This window comes from Lissotriton vulgaris, chromosome 1_1 (genome assembly GCF_964263255.1).
Source record: "Lissotriton vulgaris chromosome 1_1, aLisVul1.2, whole genome shotgun sequence".
NCBI classification, from domain to species: domain Eukaryota; kingdom Metazoa; phylum Chordata; class Amphibia; order Caudata; family Salamandridae; genus Lissotriton; species Lissotriton vulgaris.
Window position 1 is genome coordinate 508,882,215 of NC_141685.1, and position 27,634 is coordinate 508,909,848.

General features: G+C 45.3%; 1 protein-coding gene across 1 annotated transcript in view; it reads left to right on the forward strand.

The window, feature by feature from the left end:
• ACADM (acyl-CoA dehydrogenase medium chain) overlaps positions 1-27,634 on the forward strand; it is a 214,251-nt gene that overhangs the window by 65,420 nt on the left and 121,197 nt on the right. Inside the window, exons 3-7 of the mRNA XM_086953883.1 lie at positions 4,842-4,939; positions 5,019-5,088; positions 7,689-7,789; positions 7,883-7,963; positions 20,691-20,821. Coding sequence (XP_086810009.1) covers positions 4,842-4,939; positions 5,019-5,088; positions 7,689-7,789; positions 7,883-7,963; positions 20,691-20,821 — 481 coding nt within the window. The remainder of the gene's footprint in view (positions 1-4,841; positions 4,940-5,018; positions 5,089-7,688; positions 7,790-7,882; positions 7,964-20,690; positions 20,822-27,634) is intronic.

The window sequence follows — 27,634 nt, forward strand, 5'->3', positions numbered from 1 at the left end:
TTGGCCACATGGGCTTCCAACACCTTAGCCAGGTAAAGAAGCAATACAATGGAGTAGACACCTCCGTCCCCTGGAACTATTAGCCTAATTTTCTTAATTAGTGGGACTATCACAGCTTCTTTGAAAAATCTAGGGATGAAGCCCTGATTTAGTGAGTCATTTAGAAGAGATAGGGCCACCTTAGGGCATGCATGGTAGATTTCTCTCAAGACATGGGGCAGGGTGCACTATCGGTCAGGGAGTCTGGTTTGACTTTGGTTAACAGGTCCGGGAAGTCTTCTCTGCTGAAGGCTGGGAACTGATGTAAAGAATGGGGGTTCACAGATGATACAGTCTGTTCTGTTCGCCCTAGGCTGGATTTATCGGAATACTTGCTTTAATAGAGCTGATTTTGTCAGTGAATAGTGTTCGTGGAGTTGCACAATGCCTGGGTAGAGACTCATTTTGCACTGATTCTTCCTGGGTTTGATGACTCCATTCACAATCGCAAATATATCTTTCGATTTGTTGATAGAATTCAGAATCTTGTTAGAGAAATAAGTGGCTTTACTTTGTAGAATGACATTTTTTATATTGTTTAAGTTGTCTTTTTTTATCAGGACTGTAATTTCGTCTCCAAGTACGTTCTGACCAACTTAGGGCTAGTTTTTGGATTTTGGGCTTTTAAATCATTCGAGGACCACCTCTGAGCCTCACGGCATCTGACTGTTTTACCTTTCCTCAGAGGGGCGTAGGAGTTACTGGTGGCTGTCAGCCAGGATCTAATATTTTGTTCACTTTGGTTGACAGAGGGCTGATGTATGGGTGCAGTAGTTTTCAACGAGTTACAGAAGACACTGATATTAATATGATTCCAGGACCGTGTCTTCAAACTCGTCTTGACAGAGGGTTTAGTTATAATTCAGTCGTTCAGGGAAAAGTTTAGTAAAAAGTGGTTGGACCAGGTGCAAGAGCACACTGTCAGATTGGACACTGTAAGATTAATGGTCTAAATTTGGTCAATGATATGGCCTTTTGTATGAGTGGGCAGGGTCACATGTTGGGTGAAATTGACGCGCTGAGAAGGTCGGTCATTTCTGTTCCGTGTGGGTCACCCAACTCCTTATTATCCTGATAATTAAAATCCCCAATTAATAATATTTAGGCATGGTGGATTACTAAGTGAGATATTTGTTCTGCCAATAGTTGGGGGAAGAGAGACCTGTTGTGAGTGGGTCTTTACAACGATGCACAGATCAGGGGGGTGAGGGAAGAGTCCAGTTTATTGACTAGGCTTTCCACAGAGGTGATATCTATCAATGTGAGGGTAGTGAACTTCAACTCCTTCACGAATTATAGCTGTACCCCTTCCCCATTTTTCCCTACAGGCCGATTGGCCTGAACAATGTAGTAGTAGCTAGGAAGAGCAGCAAGAATGTCTGGGTTGGACTCCTGAGAAAATCAAGTTAAGGTTAAGAACAGTGTATCTGGTTTGGCGGAGTCCAAGAGATGGAATATTTCCAATTGTTGTTTTGTCAGGGACCGAGTGTTCAGATATATCAAGGTTAGGTCAGGTGCCCTGTGTTTATGGTTATTTTTTCCGTGTAAAGTTTCCTATGGGGGCCGGCGAGTTTAGTTCAGGGCGGTTGTCTCATGCATTCATGATCCCCAGGTAAATAAGTCTAGCATGGATCTCTGGATTTAGGGGATAATCTTTGGAGTACTGTTTGAGTTATGGAATAAGGTAGAATTTGGGCATGGTGGCTAGCCCTAGCCCTGGATGGGTGCAGATGGGCTTGCCTTTGGTGCCTACGCTGCGCGGGTCTGCTACGCACCCCCGCTGCAACTGGCATTAAATGGCCAGGACCAGCTTGGTGGCCCCACCCACTGTTATTTGCTGCCACCAATTGGGCTGAAGAGGTGGAGATGCTGGGTGAGAATGTCACCATATAGCAATCAAAGGCAGCAATTATGGGACTGGGTAGGGGTAAAACCTGGGTACACTGGAGTTTTACGTCACCTACGCTACAATGGGATGCCTCTCCAGCTCTGCAAGTGAGGCCCTGTTAGTACCACTCCTAAAACTGGGTAAACCACCCTATGACAGTGGCGCCTAGAGATCTAAATTTGTCCATGCACTGCCCCAACTTCCACTGTCTATCAAGGTTGGTCTTAGATAAATCTGACCGGACCTCAAAGGAAAGGTCCGGGCCCTGCAATGATCTGGCTTTCAGTGCGAGGTTCAAGATCTTATCCTTAAGTGAATAAATCAAGAAGTTGATCAAAACCTTTCTGGGGTTGTCTCTTCCCAGTTTTAGGCGAAATGGGTCCAGGTGAATTCGCTGGATGTCATTATCTAGTTCCTCAACTGACTCCTCTAAGTTAAGGGAGTCTTTTAGAATCTTAATTACAAAACTTTTGAGTTTTGTGCCCTCCTTCCCTTCCGGGATCTTTAGAAGTCGCAGATTGTTCCTTCGGGAATAATTTTCCAAACCTTCAACTCGCTCTCGCATACTCTCCCCATCCCTTTGTAGTGCTTGAATTTTAGATCTAGCTATCTCTAGGTTGGATGTCAGCGACCCCACAGAGCTTTCCAATACATCCGTCCTTGCATGTAGGCCATCCACCTTTTGATTGAGTATCTCACAGGATGCTCTGATTTCGTTCTGATTTGTTTTAGAGACTGCAAAGTCAGCACGGATTTCCTCCCTCATTGCAGTTATTGATTTTACCAGAGTCTCAAGTGTATTGCCAACTCCTGGGTCCTCCAAATTGCCCCGATCACCATCAGGCGTCGCTTCCTTATCTGATATGTGTCCCCCTTGGGACCCTTCACCTGACTGCCGGTTATATGCAGGAGTTGCCTCAGCTTCAGTAGCAGGCACGGAGGACTCTACTGATCCATTTACTACCTTAGCTAGTGTGTTAGGTACAGGGATGGCTAGTGGGGGTGATGACACTAAAGGAGCTGATACCTCCGTCGGCCTGGGAACTAGACTGGATGTAGGTGCAGCTACAGAGGTCAGAGCTGTCTGTGGAGCCCCTGCCATAGCAGCCACCGTCCCCGATGAAATATCCAATACTTGGGGCAGCACTTTACAAAATGAGTGTAAGGATGGAGTTATGCTGCTAGAGCTCTTTGGGTGTCTATTTCTTGTTCCCTTTTGCTTTATATCTTTAACCAACTCCCTAGGAACAGTGCTTTTCGCTTCCCCTGTCACTGAAGTATGCTCCTCCCCCACAGCTGCACTTCTGGTTGCCTACTGCCCCGATCTTGTGGAGCACCCTTGGAGCTGTAGTTTTTTTTTTTTTTTGAGCCCCTTGTCTAGTTTCCTGGTCCCACTTCTTGTGCACCTTAAGGGTATGGCCTTATTCTTCCCTTCTGGACTAGTTTCCCCCCTGGAATATCTGACCGCCTTACTTTCAGCTGAGGAGAGGTCTGCCGTGGCCGATGGCTAGGAGCAAGTGTACCCATTTTGCCAGGGCCAAGTTTATGCCAAGGAAATTCATTGTGGCTTTATCTGCAATATCTTGCCAACAGCCCAAGAAAACCTGTTTTACGGTTTTTCTGTAACCTCCATCTTTAAACGTGATCCCTCAATGTGATCTCCGGTAATGATGAATTTGTTAGATTTACTAAGGAAGGAGGATATTGCAGCTCTGCATGGTACTGCGAAGTAGATGGTCGAGTCTCCTCCCTTTTAAGGGCTAGGATTAGATCCATAACTATACCTGAACGTAAGCTTAGGAAATATAAAAAGTGTACTTCAAGCCATGGTATGGCAAAAAATGCAAGAAACTTGTTTTTCCTCCTGACTCAATTCAAGTACTGTTCAGCTTGTATAACAGATGAATGTTGAATAGCCAACAATAAAGGACATTTCAATGCGATAATCTCTTTTATGTTGGAGATCCAATATGTTTCTCTTTGTGGCCCCTGATTTTACCACTAGAGTAAGAGCACTAAAGCCCTGCTTTACATTTGTATCTACTTTTATAGTACCAGTAACTATTTTCCTGGCATTGTAATTAGTTTGGACTGGGCGCCTTTAGGTACATAACTGGAAAGCCCATCAATCATGTCTGATGAGAAATTTTAAATATGTGTCCCATGTTTTGTTTTTAAGTGGTTTGTGTAAGTTTGTATCCAGGTAAATTATGTTTGCTCATGTGAGATCTTTCTTTTGTTTCAAGCTTTATGTTGGGTGTGCAGTAGGAGTTACGTTTTTCTTCATTGAAATGTTTTTTGTCCATTGTCCAGTCAGTGTAATACGCCTCGTTTATTAGAGTCCTGGTAGATACTTATGATACAGTGTGTACTTTAGGGGTGGTTTGCTTATGCCAGATTTATTGAAGATATTCAACGATGTATGTTGCTGAGGTGCATGACAGTAGTGTTGGTTTGGCTGTAGTTGGTCATCTAGGTTGTGTGCATGATGATATTGGAGTGCTTTTGTGTTTTTGTTTGTTCCCTTTCGTAGGTGTCTGTCACAGTGGTAAATGATGTTATGCTTGCCTCTAAAGTACTGATGGAAATCTGAAGAAATCCTGATTAAGGGCTATTCGATATGTTGTATGCATGTGGTATAAACTGTTGATAGTCTGATGATTATGAGCATGTATAGCGGGTCTTAATTTGTTTATACACACATCACCATAGGCTGTCTATACTGTAAGCCAGACCTTGTGTCAATTGTTCAGCAGAACTTTCTTACTGGAAAGAAGTTCCTGTAGGACAGAGTTTATTATGCAAAACAGATTTTTTTTAAAAATATGGATTGAAAAGTAGTGTGCAAGTGGGGCTGATAAAAGAGCCATCAAATCTTTAATTCTAGCATTTTTTTTACTATTGTTTACTTTAGAGTTCACTGAGCAGCAGAAAGAGTTTCAAGCAACTGCTCGTAAATTTGCAAGAGAAGAAGTCATTCCAATGGCAGCCCAATATGATAAAACTGGAGAAGTAAGTTTTGTTGTACATCATCCCGTTGAATATCTGACAAAATCAAGAAAAGCAATGTTTTTTTTTCTTTGTTTTTTAGTATCCGGTGCCTCTGATAAGACGGGCTTGGGAACTTGGTCTGATGAATAGTCACATTCCAGAAAGCTGCGGTAAATCTGTTTTCTGTCTTGTTTGACGAGTTGGAACATGATTTAGAGAATACATTGTCATTCACATCATTCTTAAAGTAACCTATTGCACAGTTTAACAAGGCTTCCATGGTCATTCAAATTGCAAGTGTTTGTGCGATTTCCTAGCCCCATAGGTGGAGTTGCAAACATGGAAAAATTGAATTTTTGTAACTTTATTTCTGATCTTGTGTAGTCAGTGGATAGTTTATCTCAAAGGAACACAGGGGTTGAAAACGCTCTGACCAAATCCTCTTGAACGTTTATCAGAGGACAGCACAATTCCTTCTCGGGTTTAATAATGCTCCTAGCATAATGAGAATTTGGAAGGTTGCGTCAGCAGCAGTTTACTCCCAAGCGAAGAGCTACACCTTCCCGGCCACAAGATGCCAGGACCTCAAACTGCCTAAATAGAAGAAACTATAGAACAGGAAGGGTGACATGACACTGATACAATTTTTCTCAAGAAGAGGTGAATAGAAATAAGACCAACTCTACCTCACCAAAGGATACTCCAAATTACTTTTAGTTTAGTTTTGCTTATTGGTGGTCTGTGGTTGGGGCTGCTTGTGATGTTTATTCAATAACATCAATTGGTTCAGAAGAAAATATATTCTTTTGTCCGGTTCATAACATACTACTGAAATTAAAGAGAAACCCCAGCCTCTAATTGATTTCTAATAATACTTTAGTTTAACATGACAGTTGATATTCCTACAAAAGACACACAATTGATGGATCGAATGCAGAGCAAATCAAACCATCCACCCCAAGTCAAGAGATCTGGGTTAAATCCGTCATTCTTTTGATCACCAGGCCACCCCAGTTTAGACCTGGCCTAATGCAAATCAGTCTTGACCCTTTGCCTCATGGGAACAGTCCAGCCCAAACTGCCAAGCCAGGTCCTCCCTGGACCGGAAACAAGCATCCTAGTACCGTACTGGGCTTTCACCCCTCAGCCAGGATAGCTTGAATCCAGTGGCACAGTGAGCCCGCGACCCACGTCTGGACATACCCAGCGCACTTGGGGCGAGAAAGCAAAAGACACACAATTGATGGACGGAATGCTTAACAAAACATTCACCCCTAGTCAAGATATCTGGGTTAAATCCATCATTCTTGTGCTCACTATTGCACCCCAGTGTAGACCTGGCCATACGCAAATCAGTCTTGACCCCATTATTCCTGAGCTGCCTTTGTCTGTCAAAGTACAGAGTGCCGCCTCACCATTCCACTGAAAATAGGCTTTAGTGGCAGAATGTTTCTTCCCTTCATACAGTTGCTGATCAGGCGCACAGTAATCTACAGATTATGGAATTTGAGTAATGCCCACCCCCTTTCAGCTGGATAACACTTTTCTTTAGGTTGTCTCCTAAAATAATTATCTATGATTCTTGCATAAGAAACATGTTCGAGTTGCAGTTTATTTTTTATTCAGGAGAGTCACACAAATGACATTTTGTCAGCATCATATTCATGCTTCCTACACATCAATATGATCTAAAGCTGGATTTGCCAATGTTAATGTACACACCATGTCAAACCATGACAGCCTGTTAGATGGACCTACTCACTTGGAAGGCTACTTATCTTAAATGGCCATCTACGAAACTTGGAGCCTGGAACTTCAGAATGTTTTTAATTTCGAGCCTTCTGTTTACCCAAGATAAGTGGGTATGGCTTGGACATTCATTATGTATCCCCAAGGTTCTTCATAATCCGCTAAATGGCCATTTAGAGAAAGTGAGAAATACTTTTCTTCATTCCTCTGTTTTAATGATGGTGAAAGTGACCAAAGTGGGCCAGGATTCAAGATTTCTATTTCCTTATGGATATGCAGCCTTTTATGAAATGAATTCTTTCCACCAGAGTCTAGGCTGGGTCTTTGGGATTTTGAGGGGGTTTCCTGCTCAAATCAATATGGCAGATAGGTAAGTAATTGCTTTTTGGTTCTGTGAGCAGTATTAAAGGCCTTATTCCCAAAACGATGCACATTTCATTTAAGTGGTTTTGTGTATTGCGTTTCTTTGAAGTTAGTCTTTGGCTTAACCTTCTGGCTCCCAAAGCTTCATCTGCTGGCTACTCTGTAGTTATTTGTCAAGGTACTGAATCTGTCAAGTGTGCACTGTGATAAGTGTACCTGGTGAAAAGGGGGAACACACCGACGTGCTTGAAAATACAGAGTAGCGTGCTCTTTGGACTGTAGTTTGGAATACTTAAAACTTTGGTATTTAAGCTATTTTAATTGCACTGTTTTAACTAACCATATGTATTTTAACTTCAAAGCATCTGCCATTTGTTTTCGGTCTCCCCACACTTGCTTCTAGGAAGTCTCCACTAGTTGGTAATGGACTGACTAAAGAAGAGAGATTTCCCAATAAGTCTACCTTTCAAAACTCCACAAGGTTATGCTTACATGTCAGCACTATTAGGAATGTGTTGTGCTTGCTTTTCACATTTGAACAATTGCCAGATTGGTATAACAAGAGCAGAAGTTTAGTTAGACCAACAAACTTGTCATGATGTCATACTTAAACCAGAGATACAATTCACCACAAATGTGCTTTTGTTCTCTTTAATAGGTGGCCTTGGTCTCGGTATATTTGACTCTTGCCTCATCACTGAAGAAATAGCTTATGGATGCACAGGGATTCAAACTGCCATTGAAGCAAATTCTCTCGGGGCAAGTAGAATTTTTCTCTCTCTATCATAACATGGTTGAAAATCATGGAATGCTGGTTACTCAATAGAAATAATATGCAATGTTCTTTTATAGCAAATGCCAGTCATCCTTGCTGGAAACGAAATGCAGCAAAAAAAGTATCTTGGGAGAATGACAGAAGAACCTCTAATGTGTGTAAGTGTGCTTTCCCTATTTATTTTACAATAGATTATTAACGACCTCAGAACGCATCGTGGAATGTAGTGAACAATGAATTGAGGCGACATCTACAAACCGCATATACATACGCATGTTTCCGAAAGAACAAACTTATTTTGCATATTTTTGCAAAAACCTTACCTCTTGTCTTTGAAACAGTTGTTTTGTGGGCACTAAACTTCCATATAAAAAGATTCTGGTGAATTAAGACATTTCAAACTCTATACAGTGCTCCCAATCCTTCAGTTATGGTCATTGAAGTTTTTAGGTCGAGGCTACCGTCGCACTGCGAAGCAGTGGGCGAAGCCGAAGATTTTATGACTTCAACAGTGGGGCTTTAACCCGCCTCTCTCTTCCATTGGCTAGCTCCATAAATGGAGGCTAGCCATTGGAAGAGATGTGTGTCAATTAGTGTTTGTCCCCGGCTTGAGCAGATTCGTGGGCGTTTCTGTCTTTTTTTTTTAAGCCCCACCCCTTTTTTTACGTCATGCAGAGGTGTTTCCTTTTTTTTTTTCCAGGGCTGTTTTTTCGTTAGTCTGTGCCAGCTCGGTCCCGGTCCCCTCTGAAGCCTCTCCCGCACCCCATTGTTCTGCTCTATGGGCCAACTTCAAATATCATTGCCCAGCTGACTTCCCGCACTGTGACAGTACTTTGGACTCTTCTGCCAATGGCCGTCTAATGTTACTTGGCTTCTGATAGTTGCCTGGTGCGGTTGTTGTGGCGCAGCGTGGGCACTGCTCAGTGTCCGATAGCTGGTGGTCGGCCTGTGAAACAGTTGCTATCAATCACCCCCTTATCAGGCGCGGCTCGGAGCTCGTAGGGGGATTCTCCTTTGCCAGCACGGGGTGAAGTCATGGCCCTCACCTCATCCCCCCTACACTTAACTTAACCTTTTCCCTCTGTGCTGCGTGATGGGCGCCTCCACACCCATATCCTGTCTGGGGTTGAGGGGGCAAGTCGTGGAGGGAAGGAGAGACGTTATCAGATATGTCCAGGGCGAGCCGAGCTCCACCCTTTCCGTTCCCGCAGGGTTGATAATGCGGATCACGTTTAACGACGATTTTTGAACCTTGAGAAGGCTGTGCTGCTGACAGAAATCAGCATCCTCAACAATCATTGGGCATTATTATTCTGTTGTGATTCATGTATATTTCTTTTGGAGTAACAGCTTATTTTATAAAAATCAACTTTTATCCTTTCAATTTTAACTATGTGTATCAATGAATATGTTCATATTGACTTTTTATCAATGTAATTAAACTTTGTACTTTATCATATAGTATCTTCTTTTGAGTATCTTTTCTCCTTATGGTGTGTCCCCTTTTTTCCTGTTTTTGTCAGACTTTGTATTTTTTGCCTGGGCCTTTACCCTTACATATGTGCTGCTCACAGCTGCACCGACCAGAGTTAGCTCATATCCTGCGTTCCTCACCCGAGTCTTTTCAGATTTTTTAAGATTCACATTCTGTAGCTCAAATGCAGACTTGCGCTTACCTAAGGTATTGACGCAGTGGGTGGCCGAAGGCGATAACGTGGGTTCTGTTCTTAAGTACATAGCGGGGGGAATGCCTTCTACTCCCCTCACCCCACCTTCCCAACTTAACCGCAACGCCCCCGCTCAGAGAGAGGCTCGCATATGAGCCCTCCTCCCCCGACAGCAGACCTTTGCCCCATAGCGGCGTTTATGCCACCCATCCTCTTCTGCCTGAGACCTCATGCGGATCCGTACTTCTGTTCCCAGAGAGTGGTACTACTTTGCACTCCTCCCTGAACATACAATTACTTATTAGCGCAGGGACCAAGTGCTTTCACTTAAGGATAGAGAAAGCAGGGACCGTGGGTAGGTAGTTCCCGGGCAGCATCAAAAGGAAGGGAGGGCACTTGTTTAATTTTGTATTCATCCCTTCCCCACTATATGAATGAGTGAACAACAAGGCTCCTTGGAGCATACACTAAAGCGTGCTGCCACTTCCTCTACGGCAGCCGGGGCAGACTACAAAACTAACACAGCGGGTGTCTGGCCAAGACGTTTGAAAGCACTGCGCCCTTTTGATGCCCAGTTCACCCTCCCAGCCTCTGTCCGCGCCAGGCTAACGGGAATCTCTCCATTCAAGTTTATTTATGCTCCTTTCCCAACAATCTATTTCACTGAGCTCAGGTTTCGCGCGTTAGACATTTAAACAGGGCATGAAAGTACAACATCTTTTTAAGTGCCTCGGTACTCTTCAAAGATAACTGGCAAAAAAGTTGAGCTTGTTTACACCATAAACTCGTGTCTGATCGGCTCCAATTACTGCTTATGTGTGCTTTGTAATTATGTGCGCGATGTAGGAATTTGATGTGTGTAGGTATGTATGTATGTGTGTGGGAGTCTGTGTGTTGTGTGTGGCATTTGCGAGAGATTAAGCTATTGGCATTGTAAATGACAATGCCATTTATTTATCTGTTTTCAAAACCAACACATAAATAAAAATGTTGTCATTTACAATGCCAATAGCTCCAACTTTTTCAAAGGCGAGACCGTTGCATTGTAAATGCTTGTTTGTTCATGTACTCAGTCCCAACTGAATTTCTAGTGGCACATCTAAGTGGCTGCAGTTGTGTACCTATATGCGCCTCCTTAAAAATGCTGGCTGGCAGGCTGTTCTGGCCAGGGGCTCCATTGGATTTCAGCTGTTTTAATACTTTTGCCATCTCCAGACTGTTTGTTAATTTGCACTGAACCAACTGGGTCTCTTCCTCTGGCTGTCCCAGCCAGCTTCCGGATCCTCTTGATGTTCTAGACTTGGTTCAAATCCTACCAAATTTCCTTTAGAGGGTAAAATTGATAATCCAATAGAGGCTGGACCGTCTGCCACTACAATCTTCTCCAGGTACAGCTCAACAATATGGCGCGCCAAAGCTGCTTCAGAAACTCCATTTTCCCTGATCGAGTTACTGTCTTTTAATTTATTTATGTTCGCCCTAAATTTGGTTTCATTAGAATCCTTTAATAACTGGAAGATTGTGGCCCATTCTTTATCATTTATTTTCTTCTGTTGCTCCCAAACAATATTTTTGTGTAACCATTTTGCTAATTGAACTGCTGCGGCTAAGGTTTTAGATGGATTACACCTGTGGACACGCTGCACTTTACGCTGCGTTCTTTTAAAAACAATGATTGCCTTGCAAAAATTACCGGGCCTTGCTGGTTTGTGCCCTCCCTGTTGAATTTTGGGCCTACCCTACTGTTCTAATAGATGCTTTCGTAGGTTGTCCATCAGTCTTCCCCACTCTTGCTAAGCACCTTCTAGATGATTTATAGTTAAAATGAACTCCAGTTCTTTTAACCAGGTACACACCATAGGTTTATATTCAGATAGCCACTTAATTCTTCTATTTAACTTCACAGACTCTTCCCCTGTTGAGGTACCCACTTTGATGGATTTGTCAGCTGGTTTTAATGCAAGACTCAGCGTGCTCCCTAATGGATTGTGGTCACTTTATGCTTTATAGAGATGTCAAAATGACCTAATCGAGCGGCCAGACCTGTTGATCAAAAGCTATTATCAATGGTTAATACATTTTTACAGGTTGGTGGGAAAATCAACTCCTTATTTCTCACCTCCAATTCCTACTGAGCAGATACTAAGTTGTGGAGTTCGTAAAATTATTAATTCCATAGTCAACATTTGCATCGGAAACTCCAACAATGTTCTCCTCCAGCCCCCTGATATTGAAATCTCTGGCGATTTATAAATTCACAGTGCGGATGATCTAGAAGGAGGTCTTAAACGCTTTCAAGGAAATGATTTACCACCTCTATTCTTGCTTTCCTAGGTGCTTTCAAATAACAACCACTACCAGGACCATTTGTTTTGTGTTGGCTTTCCGACCATATTTACAAACCGCCTGGGCTGCCAAACAATTGCTGTCCAGAACGACCCCTGTTAGGTTGGCTGTATCCTTGATAAAAATTGATAGACCCCCTGAAGGACGGCCAAAAGGACTTGGGCGAGAAGCAGTAGAAAAAATATCATAGAAACCAGGTAGAGCAGTGGGGGCCTGTGCCCATGTTTCTTGAACACAGAGGGTGTCACCAGTACCCAAATAAAGACACTATCCTTTGCTTCCCATACGTTTTTGGAGCCACGTCACGTTTGCATAAGTTTATTGAGGTTGTCTTGGGCCTCATGGTTTATTAAGGCCCTTCAGTTCAATTTCCAGTTTGGTTGACGTATACTCCCATCAGAACTGAGGCATAAGGCCCAGTGATCTATATGTGACATTCCTCAATCACCCTGCCTCCTGCCCAATGCTGTTTTTTTTTAACTAAATCTCACCTTTCTCTGGATCCGTGAATATATGATCATCAGTGCTCTTGCTCTCTTTATTTCCTCCGATTCCCACCACCTGCTTCTGCCTGATGTGCCCTTAAGAATACTTTGAGTTAGCTGACCTATGGGCTGGTTTAGTAAAACATATATATACTAAAGGGGGAGTAGATTTCACTAGTTTGATCCCCCAATCTGCAAACATTTCTTTTTCACCCCCACACTGCATCTCTCAAAGTACCACTCCTCCATGAAGTTCTCGAGACTTCCCCTGTGGCATTCAAACCTAGAAGATCAAATTGTACCCATAACAAATCCTCCAAGGTAATATGGTTAGGAGCTGGGATATGGGTACACAGTCTCAACACATTCCGTATATTAAGCGTATCCCGAAGGACCCCTGGGGCAGAACCTGGGAATACATACCAATTCCTGGAGCTTGCTGTCAATCACCCATTTATTGCCCAAGTGAACAGAGCTAGACACCACCGGTTGAATTGGTAGGGGATCCTCCTACTCCATTGTTTCCTCTGCTGTATTACAATTGTATAGAAGATCCTTATTCGGGACCCTTTGTAGGTGACTAATCTTGAATGCTGCTTAGATTCACCTGCTCCAGAATCCAGATCCCTGGCGTTATTTTTTCCCCAAATTACTTTTGGGGATCCAGAGATGTTGCTCTCTTTTGGGGGGATCCAGATATCCGATCCTAAAGTGCAGCCCAGAATATCCTATACTTGATTCCACCCACTGAGCGCCTGTGATGGGATCCCCAATTATAGGCTCTTGGCCCACCCGTACTGCTTGTGTGCTTGCCTCCTTAACCATTCAGAATTCTTCTTGCTGCTGCCCAAGTGTTTCAGCCCTCCAGTCCACATTAATAACTGCTTTCCCCAAAGGCAATTTGGTAGGCAGATCAACCTGTATATTTATTTCATTATCACCTAACTGTCTAGGTGGTTTCATGTCTTTAGGAACTATTTGCTGATCCTTAACCATCTTAGTCAACTCGAATATTGGGTATGCAGTAGTAGGGTTATTTAATGATAGTTTAGGAATTAGCGTCGTTTTTTTGTTTGCTTTTTAGTTTCTTTTTTTGCCCTCCTTGAAAGACTTATCCCTGCGGTGGTCTCTGCAGAACTACAGGTTTGAAATCCCAGGCCTTGGTCACTTACAATTAGAGGTTCTCCAAGCATCGAGCTACTTTCTTGATCAGACTTACCCTGTTGAGTAATCCCATCTGTCTCTAACTGTGTGCAAACTGTCTTAGATTGGAACCTTAATGATCCATCCCCCTGTCCCCCGTTCATTGCACATCAGCTCCTCTGGCATAAAACTTATTTACAGAGAGGATATATCCGCCCTGGAAATATTATCATTAATACCCTTCACCAATGCTCTCAATACGTCTGGAAGAGCACTGAGCTTATTAATAATAGGGAAACGTGGGCAAAGCATTAATTTGCCCCTTATATCTGCTAGGTGTGTTGCAAATGAGTGAGGCAAATCTATCCGAAGTTCCATTTTTGTAGACTACCAAAGAAGCGCCCTGGCCATTGTATCCTGCCAGGCGCTTTTATCCCCCAACATTGAGAACTTTTCAGGGACCAAATCTGAAACGGGGGAGTAATTACATACCCTCCGTCCCATCATTGGAGTTTTGCTAAGTGTATCCTCTATTTGCTCTACCATGGCAGCTAAAAACTGATTTGAAAGATTTCCTTGCTCTTGAGCTATAGCATTTTCACTTCCAATCGTAGCTGCAATAAAAGGTGAAGAGTTTGTAGCTGTATTTACCAATAAATTCGTTTCTGGGGAGGCTTCCACTTTTGTGGCTAAAGGTGAAGCAAATTGATTTCCTGAATCATTACCTTGCAACACTTGGGCAAACACAAGATTTTATTATTAGTTGATACGTTATCGCCGATCTTAGAAAACCGGGACAGTGAGGTGAGTACTTGGTCCACTTTATCCCCAATGTGAATTCGGCTGGAAGCCGTGGCAGGGTTCGAGGTGTTCTGCTCCACTTGATGGAAACTTGATATACCCCCTATTGAAACTTCATCTGTCAACTCTAGGCATGATTATTAACGCTGGTTTTAGTGCCCGCTGCCAAAGGTAAGTTATGAAAGGTGCTGTGCAAGATAGACTCCAGAGATGAAGAGGGGCCTAGACTAGTACGAAACCGTGACCAGGGCACTGTTGTCTGTGGACAAATCCAATGGCACATTGGTAGCCCGAAAATAATTCCTAATTGACCCTTTTGTAGAGCGGGTCACCCGTCCCTCTGCCATTGCAGGACTCGCGCTGAGCCTCACCTTCCCTTTGAGGCAATTTCTCTAATTCCGGTTTTATTTAGGCTCTTGGGCACTTGGTTGCAACCAGCCACAGGGCTCCTGTGGATAAAAACGTTGCCAGACACCACCGCCCGGCGACCCTGCCTTTCTGACCACCCATCCCACTCCTGAGAGTCTTGTCATCCAGTCCTCAATGTTGCAGAGTGCTTTTCCCACGGCTCCGCTGGATAAGGACTCCAAGAAACTGGATCAGTTTGGTAAGCGGTTGTTCTCTTCGGCCAGCTTGGGGCTGCGGTTAGTGAACACCGCCTGCTTGTTGGGCCGCTACTCTCACGCAGTGTAGGATACTGTTGCTCAAGTGTTGCCTCAGTGTTTTGAGGAAGTCCAGGCTGTCGTTTCTCAAGCGATTGCTGAAGGAAAGGATGCGGCTAAGTTCGCCATTCGGTGTGGTTTGGACACAGCAGACTCGTTGGGCATGGCGATGTCTACAACGGTGGCGTTGCGATGCCACGCCTGGTTTCGTTCGACTGGGTTCTCGCCCCATGTCCAGGGCTTGCTCATTGATATGCCCTTCGGCACCCGCTTGTTTGGCGATAAGGCCGACAGTGCCTTGGAGCGTTTTAAGGACTCGCGGGCCATTACCAAGTCTTTTTGGGTCTTTCTGTTAAGAACCCGGCCACTCCTGGTGTTCGTTCCTTTCGTGGCCAGGGCAGAGGTACCCAGGTACTTTCCTCCAACAAGCCTGTGCAGACCCAGCGCCAGCGCGGCCGTGGCCGCAGCTTCTGCCGGGGCAGGGAATCCGCCCACGGGTCAGTCCACCTCCACCTCCTTCCGCCAAACCTTCCTAGTCTGTGCTTTGTGGAGCACTTCACGCCGGTAGGGGGCAGGATCCACCCCCACCTCCCCCACAGGCGCAATATTACGTCGGAATAATGGGTGCTGCAAATAATAAGAGTTATTCCTTCCCCTTTCAGTCCTCCCCTCCGGCCATGCCACTTCATGTCTGGGGATCAACTTGCGCTTTTTTGGCAGGAAGTTACAGCCCTCTTGGCCAAGGGGGCCATCGAGTGTGTTCCCGGGCAGGAAGTAGGGAGTGGTTGTTATTCCCACTACTTTCTGGTCCCAAGAAGGACAAGGGGGGCCTGCGCTCCATCTTGGACCTCCGGGACGTCAATCACTTCCTCCGGAAGGAGAAGTTCAAAAATCTGACTCTGGCTCAGGGCTTTGCTGCCCTAGACCCCGGAGACTGGATGGTAGCGTTGGACTTACAGTACGCTTATTTTCACATCCCTGTCCTGCCGGCCCACCGGTGTTACCTGCGGTTCATGTTGGGCCAGGAGCATTTTCAGTTTGCCATGTTCCCCTTCGGCCTTACCAGCACCCCTCGGGTGTTCACAAAAGTGATGGAGGTGGTCGCAGCTTATCTGCGCAGGTCTGGGGTCTCTGTCTTCCCCTACCTCGATGACTGGTTGTTGAAGGCAGGTTCGCCCCAAACGGTCGTTAGCCACCTTCAGACTACGGCCGACCTCCTGCATCTGTTGGGGTTTTCCATCAATATGCCGAAGTTGCACCTGAGTCCCTCTCAGAAGCTCCCCCTCATTGGAGCGGTTCTGGATTCGACACTTTTTCGGGTTTATTCTCCTGAGCAGCGAGTCCGGGATATTCAGGCTATGATTCCGATCTTTCAGCCTACATCCCGGGTTTCAGTCAGGATGACCCTCCAGGTCCTGATGGCCTCCTGCATCCTGCTAGTGCAACATGCCAGATGGCATATGTGGGCTCTCCAGTGGGACCTGAAGTTCCAGTGGGCACAGCATCAGTGCAACCTGTCTGATCATGTCCAGATCTCGGACTGCATGCTCAACAATTGCAGTGGTGGCTCACGAATCGAGATTGGGACAGTGGCAGATCCCTCTCCCTTCCCCAACCGGAGCACACAGTGGTGACAGACGCGTCCTTCCTGGGATGGGGAGGCCACTTGGGAGAGGCGGAGATCAGAGGCCTCTGGTCTCTGGCGGAGTCCCTGCTCCATATCAACCTTTTGGAGCTGTGGGCGATCTGACTTGCACTGAAGGCATTCCTTCCCTCTGCAAAAACCACAGTTGATGGACAGAACGCAGAACACACCACTGGATTCAAGCAAGCCGGGCTGAAGACGGCTGGAATGCCAGAAACCGGTCCTCGGTAGCTTGTTTCTGGTTCAGGGAAGGCATGGCTTGGCAGTTCGGGCTGGACTGTTCCCATGAGGCACAGGGTCAGACTGATTTGCATATGGCCATGTCTGAACTGGGGTGATGTGGAGTGCAAAAAAACGATGGATTCGGGCCCAGATCTCTGTACTGGGGTGAATGTATGACATTGTTCTGCATTCTGTCCATCACCTGTGGTTTATGCATTCCTTCCCTCTGTCCAGGGATGCGTGGTGCAGATGTTCACGGACAACAGTGCAGTGGGGAGAGCCTTGGTTAGATCTATTCGCCACCAAAGAGAACGCGCAATGTCATCAGTTTTGCGCGGGGGAATTTCAAAGGCGGCACGCGCTCGGCGACGCTTTTCGTCGCGAGTAGACTTGCGGTCTGTGGTACGCCTTTCTGCATATACCACTTCTGCCCAGAGTGCTGAAGAAAATCCGGCGCATCCCGGCCCAAGTCATCCTTGTGACTCCGGATTGGGCACAAAGATACTGGTATCCTAGGCATTGTGGTCGATCCCCCGATCCGTCTGACTCTTCGGGAGGATCTTTCGCACGCAGCAGCAGGGGACTGTCCTTCACCCGAACCTGTCTAGCCTCCACCTCCATGCGTGGAGATTGAGCGAAAACAGTTCACAGCTTTCGACCTTCCTCCCAAAGTCTGTGATGTTATTTTGGCAGCCAGGCATTCCTCCACTAAAACGGTATACTCCTGCAGGTGGAACAAATTTATGGTATGGTGCACGGCAAAGGCTGTGGATCCTCTTTCTGAGGTCCTTCTGTTCCTTCTATTTTTGGCCCAGCAGGGCTTTGCTCTGGGCACTATCAAAGGTTATCTTTCGGCCATCTCTGCCATTCTACGGCTTCCAGATCAGCCTTCTCTTTTTAAGTCCCCGGATGTTAACCGTTTCCTCAAAGGCAATACACATACGTTTCTACCCTTGCCTTCATAATCCCTCAGTGGGACTTGAATCTTGTCTTGACCTTTCTGATTTGCGCTCTATTTGAGCTCCTTCATAACTGTCCCTTGTGTCTTCTCACTCTCAAGACGGCTTTCCTGGTAGCGATCACCTCTGCCAGAAGGGTGAGTGAGCTTCAGGCTCTCTCTTCTAAACCTCCTTTCCTCTCTGTTCACCCGGCAAGGTGGTTCTGAGGACCAGTCCTTATTTCTTGCCAAAGGTTGGCACGCCCTTCCACATCGGGCAGACCATCACTTTGCCCACCTTCTTTCCGCCTCAGCATCCCTCTAGGGAGGAGAGGGTCCACCGTCTGGACCCAAAACGGGCGCTCGCTTCTATTTGCAGCGTACACAACAGTTCCAGATGGATGACCAGCTCTTTGTTGGATATGTGGGCGCCAAAAAAGGTCGGGCAGTGCACAAGCGGACCATCTACCGGTGGGTCGTTCTGTGTATCAAAGCATGTTACTCCGTGGCTAAGAAGGAGCCTCCTCTGGGGCTGCGTGCACGGCAGCTACTACTGCCTTGGGACACAGCTTTCTCTTGCAGGACATTTGTCAGGCAACTACGTGGGCCTCGCTGCACACGTTTACCAAGCACTACTGCCTCGACAGTCCGGTCCGGAGAGATGGCTTCTTTGGACTTTCTGGTGTAATCATGTTCGCAGACCCTCCACCGCGGTTGGTATTGCTGGGGTATTTATTCTAAGGTAAAGAATCTATCACTAACGTGTCTCTTTCAGATGCACAAGTTACTACTTGTGTAACAATATATCTGTAAGAGACATTAGTTCATGATAGATTCTTTACCGCCCCACCCATCCTCCCTGTTCTGCAAACTGATTACTAGGGTTAAGGTCATCCCTTTCAGGGCCCTAGTTATCTGCACCAATGGTCAGTATCTTGCATGGCTCTATGTTCCTGGCGCGGAAAGTCGTGTACAGAAATGAGGTCAGCGCGCATGGGTGGTGCCTAAGTACTCTCCGTGACGTCATTGCGGTGCTGACGATGCCAGTGATGGGCGCAGAACCGCAGGACGCCACCTACTGACGTGCAGGGGTACTACTAAGCAAAACCTTCAGGATCCAGTCTGACGCCTGGGGATATTCTACGGTAAGGAATCTATCACTAACTAATGTCACTTACAGATATATTGTTACAAGTAGTAACTAATGTCTCTTACAGATATATTGTTACAAGTAGTAACTTGTGCTTCAATGCTGCCATAAAAGTGTCCCTACTTGAAAAGCAGTAGACGAAAGCATCTACTCTTTCCAGCTACTGTCTTGTATGCCTCCCCCTCCATTGTCCTTCAATCCTACAGAAATGCATCCTTCCAACATGCTTGCCTCTACTCCCAGGTTGGTCAATTTAGCAAACCATGTTTGGAAGGTCAAAAACGACCAACAATCGACAAAACAACAGAATAGACTTATGGAAACATCAAGTTTTTCTATCAAAGGTACTAATTTGATTTTATTATGCTGTTCACCAGTATGTATTATGTGGTACAAGGCACATTATTACAGTGTAACAGTATTTAAATATGGCACATTTTTCTGCTTTAAATCACCAGCTCAGAAATGATAGACTTGCCCTACGGGTAAGCACTTTCTTTGAAAACCAGATAAAGTCCTTTTTCAATTCAAAACATCAGGGACAGAATGGGACTTTGTCCAGTGACCGCAACTCTGAAGACAGAGGAGAGACTGGGAATGCATTTATAAGCAAGATAACTCTACAGTTGGGGGGCTGGTGAAGAATGACTTCTGACGTGCATTCATTTTTTTTTTTAAACCTATATATGATCTTAATGATGGACGTTTTATTTTAAGTACAAGTTTATCTATATCATCAATGGAATTAAAGTGGGCTGGAAATCTTGATCTCAAATATTAATAAATATTAATGGTTACTATCTACAGTTGATACATTAATGATTCTTTGTGTTTTTTCATGGTTGACAATAAAAATGTAATAACATAAAAATAGATGCTACGTTTTGGTAAGCATACGTCACACTTCCAGGTCATGTAGATGAATGGTGTAGGTTTATTTAAAAAAATAGTTTACAGTTTTCCAAGTTGAAGATCCTAGCATGACCACCATCCTTTCAGATTAGTCCACTCACTTTAGCTGCCAGCCCAGGTATTCAGGGCAGGCCAATATTCTGTGTCCTTGCCTGCTGAGAAGAGCAGGGAAATCCTGCAAGAGACAACCCGTTATAGGAATAACTTCCAATGTTAACCATAAAATGGACTAGACAAAGCCTTAAAAAGCAGTTACAATGTAGGATAACGCGGTCAGGCTTCTTTTTTCGAGTTGTAGAGAGGTAATTTGTTCTGAGTTAAAGAATTATATATTTATTAGTGGGGAAACAGAGGTATTTAGTGGGTATACAGTAAGACCCGTACCTGTTCCATTTATCTAGATGGTGTGTTGCAGTGGGCATTAATTGACATCAGAGAAAGTGAAAGAGTTGCCAAGCAAACCAAAGAAGGGTTAAGATTCAGATTGGCAAAGGAGATTGCTTAAACTCACTCACACCCTAATCTACTATGCTTAACATCACCTTAATCATCCTTCATATATGTGAAGTGAACTTGAAGATTGGTTAAGAATTGACAATCCGGGGCTCTCAACTTCTGTGACTACTCTTGAGAAATTTGAATATGCTTCAGTTTGCAGTACGATAAGACTAGATTGATGATGTTCGTTCTGAGACTGTGCCATAGCTGAAAATGTAATAACTAATGTCATGTTAATTAGGTTTATTTTCCATTATCACAAGATAATTGTGTTTCCATAAACCTTGCATATTTTTTTTAATAGTTGCTTTTTTAAATCAAATGGTTAAATTGAAAAGTAAAATAGTTTTTCCGTTAACCATGTTATTTCGATTAATCACATTAACTTGGTTTGTATTGTGTTTTTTCTTCTTCAAGGCATACTGTGTCACAGAGCCTGGGGCAGGATCTGATGTCGCTGGCTTAAAAACAAGAGCAGAGAAGAAGGGAGATGAATATATCATTAATGGACAAAAAATGTGGATCACCAATGGTGGCAAAGCTAACTGGTACTCATTTGCATAAAAATACAATTGTTCATCACCGTCACACAGCAATGAATGCAATCAGTATGCATTTAACTAGAAGAGGAGGGTTCTAACAGAAAGACCCAACTCTTTTGGTTTCTCATATGGAGGAAGGCTAGACCTATATAATATACAAATTTTACAGCACTCTTCTTCAAAGTTGCCTCTACTTTGTCATGCAATCTAAAATGTTTGGTTGACGGGTTTGAGTTTTGTTTGAAATGGATTACTGCAACATGTAGAAGCTGTGGAGTGTGTGCAGCTGTCAGCCACAGTATTGTTTAGTTACTTGAGGAGGGACTTAGTATAATATTCTTAAAAGCTTCTGGATAGTTCTTATGTTATTCGGTCTAGCTTAACATGGATTCATAGTTGGCCATTAGTGTATGTTATTTTGAAGTGTGGTAATTTGGTATTGCAAAACTAGCTGCATAATAGTATACTAGTAATTGCATGGATTCGGCCATCAAGTGGAGCACCACTTTCAAATTAAAAAGGCAGCATTGGATGAGCACGTACAATCCAAATTGTGCTTTCAATGGTGCATGTTGGATTCTGTACTGAAACACAGTGTTTGATTTGGATCTGATTAATTGACTACTCTTCCATTTGAGTAGGGTATAGGTTAGTAGGTCTTTACTCTGTACGTAGCCTAATGCCCCAGTTATGATGTTCAGGATGCTTTCAGAGATCTGCATAAGGAAAAATCTACGCCATTTCATACAGATAACAGCAGAGGGAAAGTAGTGAGTTCAATTTATGGTTTTCTAACATAGACCTACTTCAGCCAGAATTGTTTAATTTAAGACATTTTGAATATTGGTCCCCACAGATTCAGTTCTCGTTTCAGACACAAACTTGCTCATCTGCACTAAGTCAAGGCTTATCTCTGGTGAATCTTCAGACCAGGCCTGTTGAATTGTAGTAGGCAAATCATCCTGAAAGTCATGGAACTTGCCAGCCAGCTCCAGAAAGTTTCCAAGCCACAAACAAATGAAGGCCTGAGTGAGCTTGGTGGATGGAAATGGGGGAGAATTATTAGAGGAACTGAAGAAAGTTCCAGTAGGATTGTGAACCCTATTTCTACTCTCCAGGGAGCAGTTGTCAAAATTAGATCAACTTCCTCGAGTTTGGAGAGGAGGTCAGAAAACAATACTGACCTACTCTCCAGTCATGCATGAAAGCATCCATTGCTGGTGGATCTAGTTTCCTACTGAACAATTTAGGGAGATTTGCATTAACAACATGAGGCAATGTTTTGAATGTGGTTTTCACCAATATGCCACACCCAATCACTGCACTCCCACCTGGGAGGCAAATATACCACTGCACCTTTGAATAATATACACTTTTGAACATGTCTTACCACCCCTGGCACAGCAAGACTTCAACACAAAAAAACAGCACCTTTTGAAATGGAGTTTTATTTAACAAAATGCAAAGACTATCACTTTTAGAATAAGGCTTGGGGTTTATTACATAAAACTCTCTAAAGAAAGGGTGTCTCAGATACGAAATGCATTAAATTCAAATATATGGAGCAGACTTATAATCTAAAGGCCTGAATCAATAACTGAGCAAACTATAATACTGAACTGATATAAGATAAGATACACTGGACGTCCTGCATAAGATCAGAAAGATATATATCACCTCAAATGATCACAGCCACTGGCTCACATCACAATGGCAATAACCACAAAACTCAATACATCACCTGATGCTTACACTGCCCACTTCTGGCCAGGGGAAGTCTTCACACAGCCGGGGATCAGAGATCAGGGTTCAATCCGAGATAGACATGTCTGCCCTCACTCGGAATCCACCAAATTTCCACCAGACCAGTGAAGGCTCCCCCTTTTAATACAAATGTTATGTTATAAAACATTTTATTACGCGCTCTGCTACTACAGAGTATCCTGGCGCGATATGTAAGCACTAAGCTGACTGTAGGAGAGTAGGGTCTGCTATCCTATGGTCACCCCAAATTTTTGCTTTTTGCTTCACTGGTTTCTGACTTAATGTGGCTGTGGGCCTGCTAATCAGACCCACAGCCTGCTGTTCTCTCTCTAAATTACTGCCAATGCACTCTAGGTGCATTACGAATTGGAACTGGTTCACCTTATGAGCCCCTGTATAAGTGCACCCTAGGTGCCCAGGGCATAGGTGTATCCAAGGCCTACCAGGGGCTGCAGCATATATTATGCCACCCCTGGCCTGGCCTCCATATTTGACACAACTGGCTGATCACTCAGCTGGGGTAAGTCGGTGTAACCACCTCTTACTTAGGTACAGTATGTCTGTGCCTAACCCTAAACTGGACACATATGTTCCTATCAGCCACTCCTATGGAAGGCCTCATCAATCCTGGAGGCAGAGTGCTTGGAAATATGTGAGATGGTGCTCTAGCATGAGCTGAGCCTGTCTGCAGCTGTCGGGAACAACTCCCTAAGCTGTTCCGGGATATTGCCATACCATATACTCTTAAGTGCATTATAATCCTCGCGGTTAAATGCTATCTTTGGTTTGGCTTTATCAAAACATGTCGAGTAAGGTGTCATACGAATTGGAATACTATCCCCTCGCCAATTCTGGCGACGGGGATAGCATTCCACCCTTCTAGAGGGACACGACATGTGTGTAGCCTTAACCCCGGTTAAAGTTAAACAGAGCCTCAGCTTCACAAAATGGACGCTGCCACCACAGACACAAGTCTGGCCTCCTGCTGCTGACCGAAACTCGGCAGATGGTGGCCTGGACAAAGGGTTTCCTGCCTTGGGAGGTGCGAGCACCACCCCAGACAGGATTTTGTGTATTAGGTAGGACAGGGCTGAAAAGAATCAGACATGCCCGGGGCACACAAGGTGTCCCCGTGCATAGGCCAGTCCAAACCGGTTCTGGGGCCTTCCAGCCCCAGTCCTGGCGCGGAGCTGGACAAAGGAAAGGGGGTGTAACCGCCCCCCTTCCTGGTTCCTCCCAGAGGAGGGACCTAGTAGGTGATCCACCCCCTAGATTGGAATAAGAGGGGGAGCAGTGCCATTGCACAGCAGATCATCCCGAAATCAACTTAAAACTAAGAAGAAGACTGGACTTCGACATTCTGCTGCACAGAAGACTGAAGAAGAATCTCCCTTGTGGCCAAGGAGTGACCACCCTGTGAACACAGGTACCAACCAGCGACTCGACGTCTGCTTTGCCGCCGCCTCCCGCCGGAGACCGAGCCCAGAGCCCGACAAGAACCAGACTCCCAGACCTCTCAGAGCCCGATCCACAGTCCCTGCGAAGAAGGGACCCGTGGAGGCACCGAGCGACGTGGGACCGGACCTCTTGGAAGACACTCGTAAAGCTGACTGCGCAGCTTCTGAGGCATCCTCGACGTTGTGCTTTGGGGACTGAGAACCCCCACCACCGAGCAGCCCTTGCACCGAAGATCAGCCCCCCAGCATCTCCACGATCTGCGTGGGGCCCTTTTGCACTGTGCCACTCGACGCGCCATCCCGGCCACTAGCCACGCGGCCAGCGGCCATCTTGGCGACGAACCCGAAGATTTAAACAGCAGGTCTGGTTGCTCCAGACCTACCCAAGCTCCTGTGAAAAGGAGCACCCGCTCTGACCTTACTGGTCCGAGTGAACAGCATCTTTCAACTTCTGCGTGGCTTGCATTTGCCAAGGCCTGTTTGCTCCGATCAGGTCGCCGACACCGCCAACAGCGAGAAGCCTACGTGGGACAGCTCGTGACCGACTCCTGGACGTCCTCGACCCCGGGTATCCACGTGGCTGCTGAAAGAAGCTACCCGACAACGCCTGTTTGCACCCGACATCACCTGGTTCCACTCTGGTTCCACGGCAGTCACTGGCTAGTGACTTTGAACACTGTCCCCTCTGCTTTCAGGTCTTCACATCTACAGATCCACCCTTGGATCCACCGGAACTCTTCTCATCGAGCCGCCTGCAGCATCTCCTGCTCCAAGCACCATCGACCAGCGTGACGAAACCCGACACATCTTCGACCCTGTGCACCCGCTTCCTGTGGGTGAGGTAACTCAGCTCCGCCGGTGCTCCTGCACTGGTACACATCCCAAGGGCCTGTGTTTTAAGTTTCAGCTCCGTAGGTCACTCGGAAGGTTCCTAACTTTCTAACTTTGTGCTTTTTACGCACCATAGACTTTGTATTGAGAAGTGCGTGCACTTTGAACACTGCACCCGAGTCCCGTGGGCCTTTCCCGACTTAGTTAACTCCAGTCTCGAATAGCTCCAGCGATTCCCAAGGCCCTAGGCCTCTTCACTTTCCTTTAGGTATCTCTTATACCACTTATTTAGTATATGGTTTAGGTGGCCCCTAGGGCTCATCCATATTGTGCAACTTTTGTGTATTTTAAACTGTCTTGTGATTTAACGCTTGTGCTTCTGTGCTCATAAAGAGTCCAGGGGATTTTAATAGTTAATAAATCAATATATATTTTCAATATATATCTGTGTGGTGTCCCTTTCATTTGGTATTCAAGGGGGTTGTGTATGGTATAACAGCTGGCTTCACATGCCTTTCAGAGTTTAGCCTAAGACTGCTTTGTCCACGTTACCACTAGGATAACTGGTCTACAAGGTTGAATTACAACCATCATCATAAGGGTTGCTTGGCATGGTACAAAGTGATCACTAGAACTAGTGAGCATTATATACCAGGCCAACTTCTCACATTGGTGAGCAGCGGATTGGGATCTGAGCTTGCTGTTGTTTTACCATTACAATCTTTGAGATTATCATTTGAAAGATCATACAGGTACCTGCTAGGTACATATAAAACAAGACTAGTATACTTAAGTTCTACTGAACTTAGTTGTTGTAGAGCAAAGGGAGTAGCACACCCTAGCTACAACTACTAGATAGGTTTAGTAGGTAAACACCAGTGTAGGTAGATTGCAACACATCCACCCACACTAGAGCAATGTCTGGAACAGAGGGGTCCAGTGGACTTACTCCTGTTGAGAGTGACCCTCCAAGGGCACCATCCCAGTTTGCTATTTTTCCCTTTAAGGAATTAAGACAGCTTTGTGTCTTAAGGGGTCTGAAGACAGGGCCTACCCCTACTACAGACCACCTAAGAGAGCTCTTGGATCAGTCTGAGGCTCTAAAGACCTCTAAAGCAAACCCCACAGGGAATGCTGAAGGAGGCCATCCTTCAGAGGATGACACTGTAGACACCCCTACCCCTATCATCCTAGTAGATGAGGAAGCCTCCACCACTGGAGCTCCTCAGGTAGATGAAGAGGAAGAAGAAGAAGAGGAGGAGGAGGTGGAAAGCAGTGAGTCAGATGATGACAGAGATAGTCAGGTGCTGGTCAGTAGACTGAACCAGGCTAACTTAAGTCAACTTGGGAATGAATCAGGTAACAACCCATTCAGACCCCCAGGTGGACTTAACCAGGGCCATAGGAGGAGAAGGCATCACTCAGGTGAATCCAACACCTCCCATGTCTCTAGAGGCTCTCATGGTCACTCCAGAAAGGAGATGACTAGCCCTCAGAGAAGGGAGCATGAGGCCAAGATGAGAGAGGCTGAGCTTAGGATCCAGAGGCAAGAGTTAGAGGTTGCCCTGGCTAAGGAGAAACTTGCTAGAGCAAGACAGCCTAGAGAGAGTGGGGTAATAGAACCCACTGGTGGCAGCAATATCCACAAGGATAAAGACAGGTCTTTTGATAATAGAAACCTGAGTAAGATTGTGCCCCCCTACAAAGCTGGGGATGACATCCATAAATGGATTACTGCAATGGAGAGAGCCTGCAGAGTACAGCAGATCCCTCAGGAGCAGTGGGCAGCAATCTTGTGGCTCTCCTTTGAAGGTAGAGGCCGAGACAGACTCCTCACAGTTAGTGATGGGGATTCTAGAAACTACCTGGTCCTGAAGAGTGCTCTGATTGATGGGTTAGGCTTAACCACTGAACAGTACAGGTTAATGTTCAGAGATACCCAGAAGACACAGACTCAGGACTGGTCTGAATTTGTTGAGTGTGCCACTAAGGCTCTGGAGGGATGGTTGCTGGGAAGCAAGGTTACAGACTATGAAGGATTGTACAATTTGCTGATGAGAGAACAAATTTTAAATAATTGTCAGAACCAACAGTTGCATCAACATTTGGTTGACTCAGATTTGACCTCTCCCCAAGAATTGGGAAAGAGGGCAGATAAATGGGTAAGAACCAGAGTTAAGCAAAAGAACCAGAACCAGAACCAGGGTGGTGACCAGAAGAAAACAGACCAGAAGGGTGGGGAGCAGAAAGCTAAAGACCAGAAGTCTTCAACAGGGCCCCAAACTGAGACAGAGGGTGGGTCCCAAACTTCCAAGAAGAAGAAGAAAGAAGGTCAGAAGAAACCCTGGTGTAAAACTTGTAAGAACACCTCTCACTGGACAAGTGAGTGTAAAAAGGGTGGAGCCCCCAGCACTGCAGCCCCTAAGGCACCTGCACCCACTAGTACAGTTAGCAGTGTTGGTCCTCAAGCCAAGGGTTTAGTGGGAATCACTTTGGGAACTGAAGGAGATTCTGACCTAGTCAGAACCCTTACACAGGCTGTTCTGGTTTGTGAAGGGGACATAGATTTGACCCCTGACATAAGTCCCAGTAACCTGGGCAAATACAGACAGACACCTTTGATTAACAACAAAGTGGCTCAAGCTTACAGGGACACATGTGCCAGTGTCACTATGGTGACACCTAACTTTGTGGACCCTGGACAATACATGCCAGGCGATGATTACCTGGTGACCAATGCCAGCAATGTCACTACTACACATAGTGT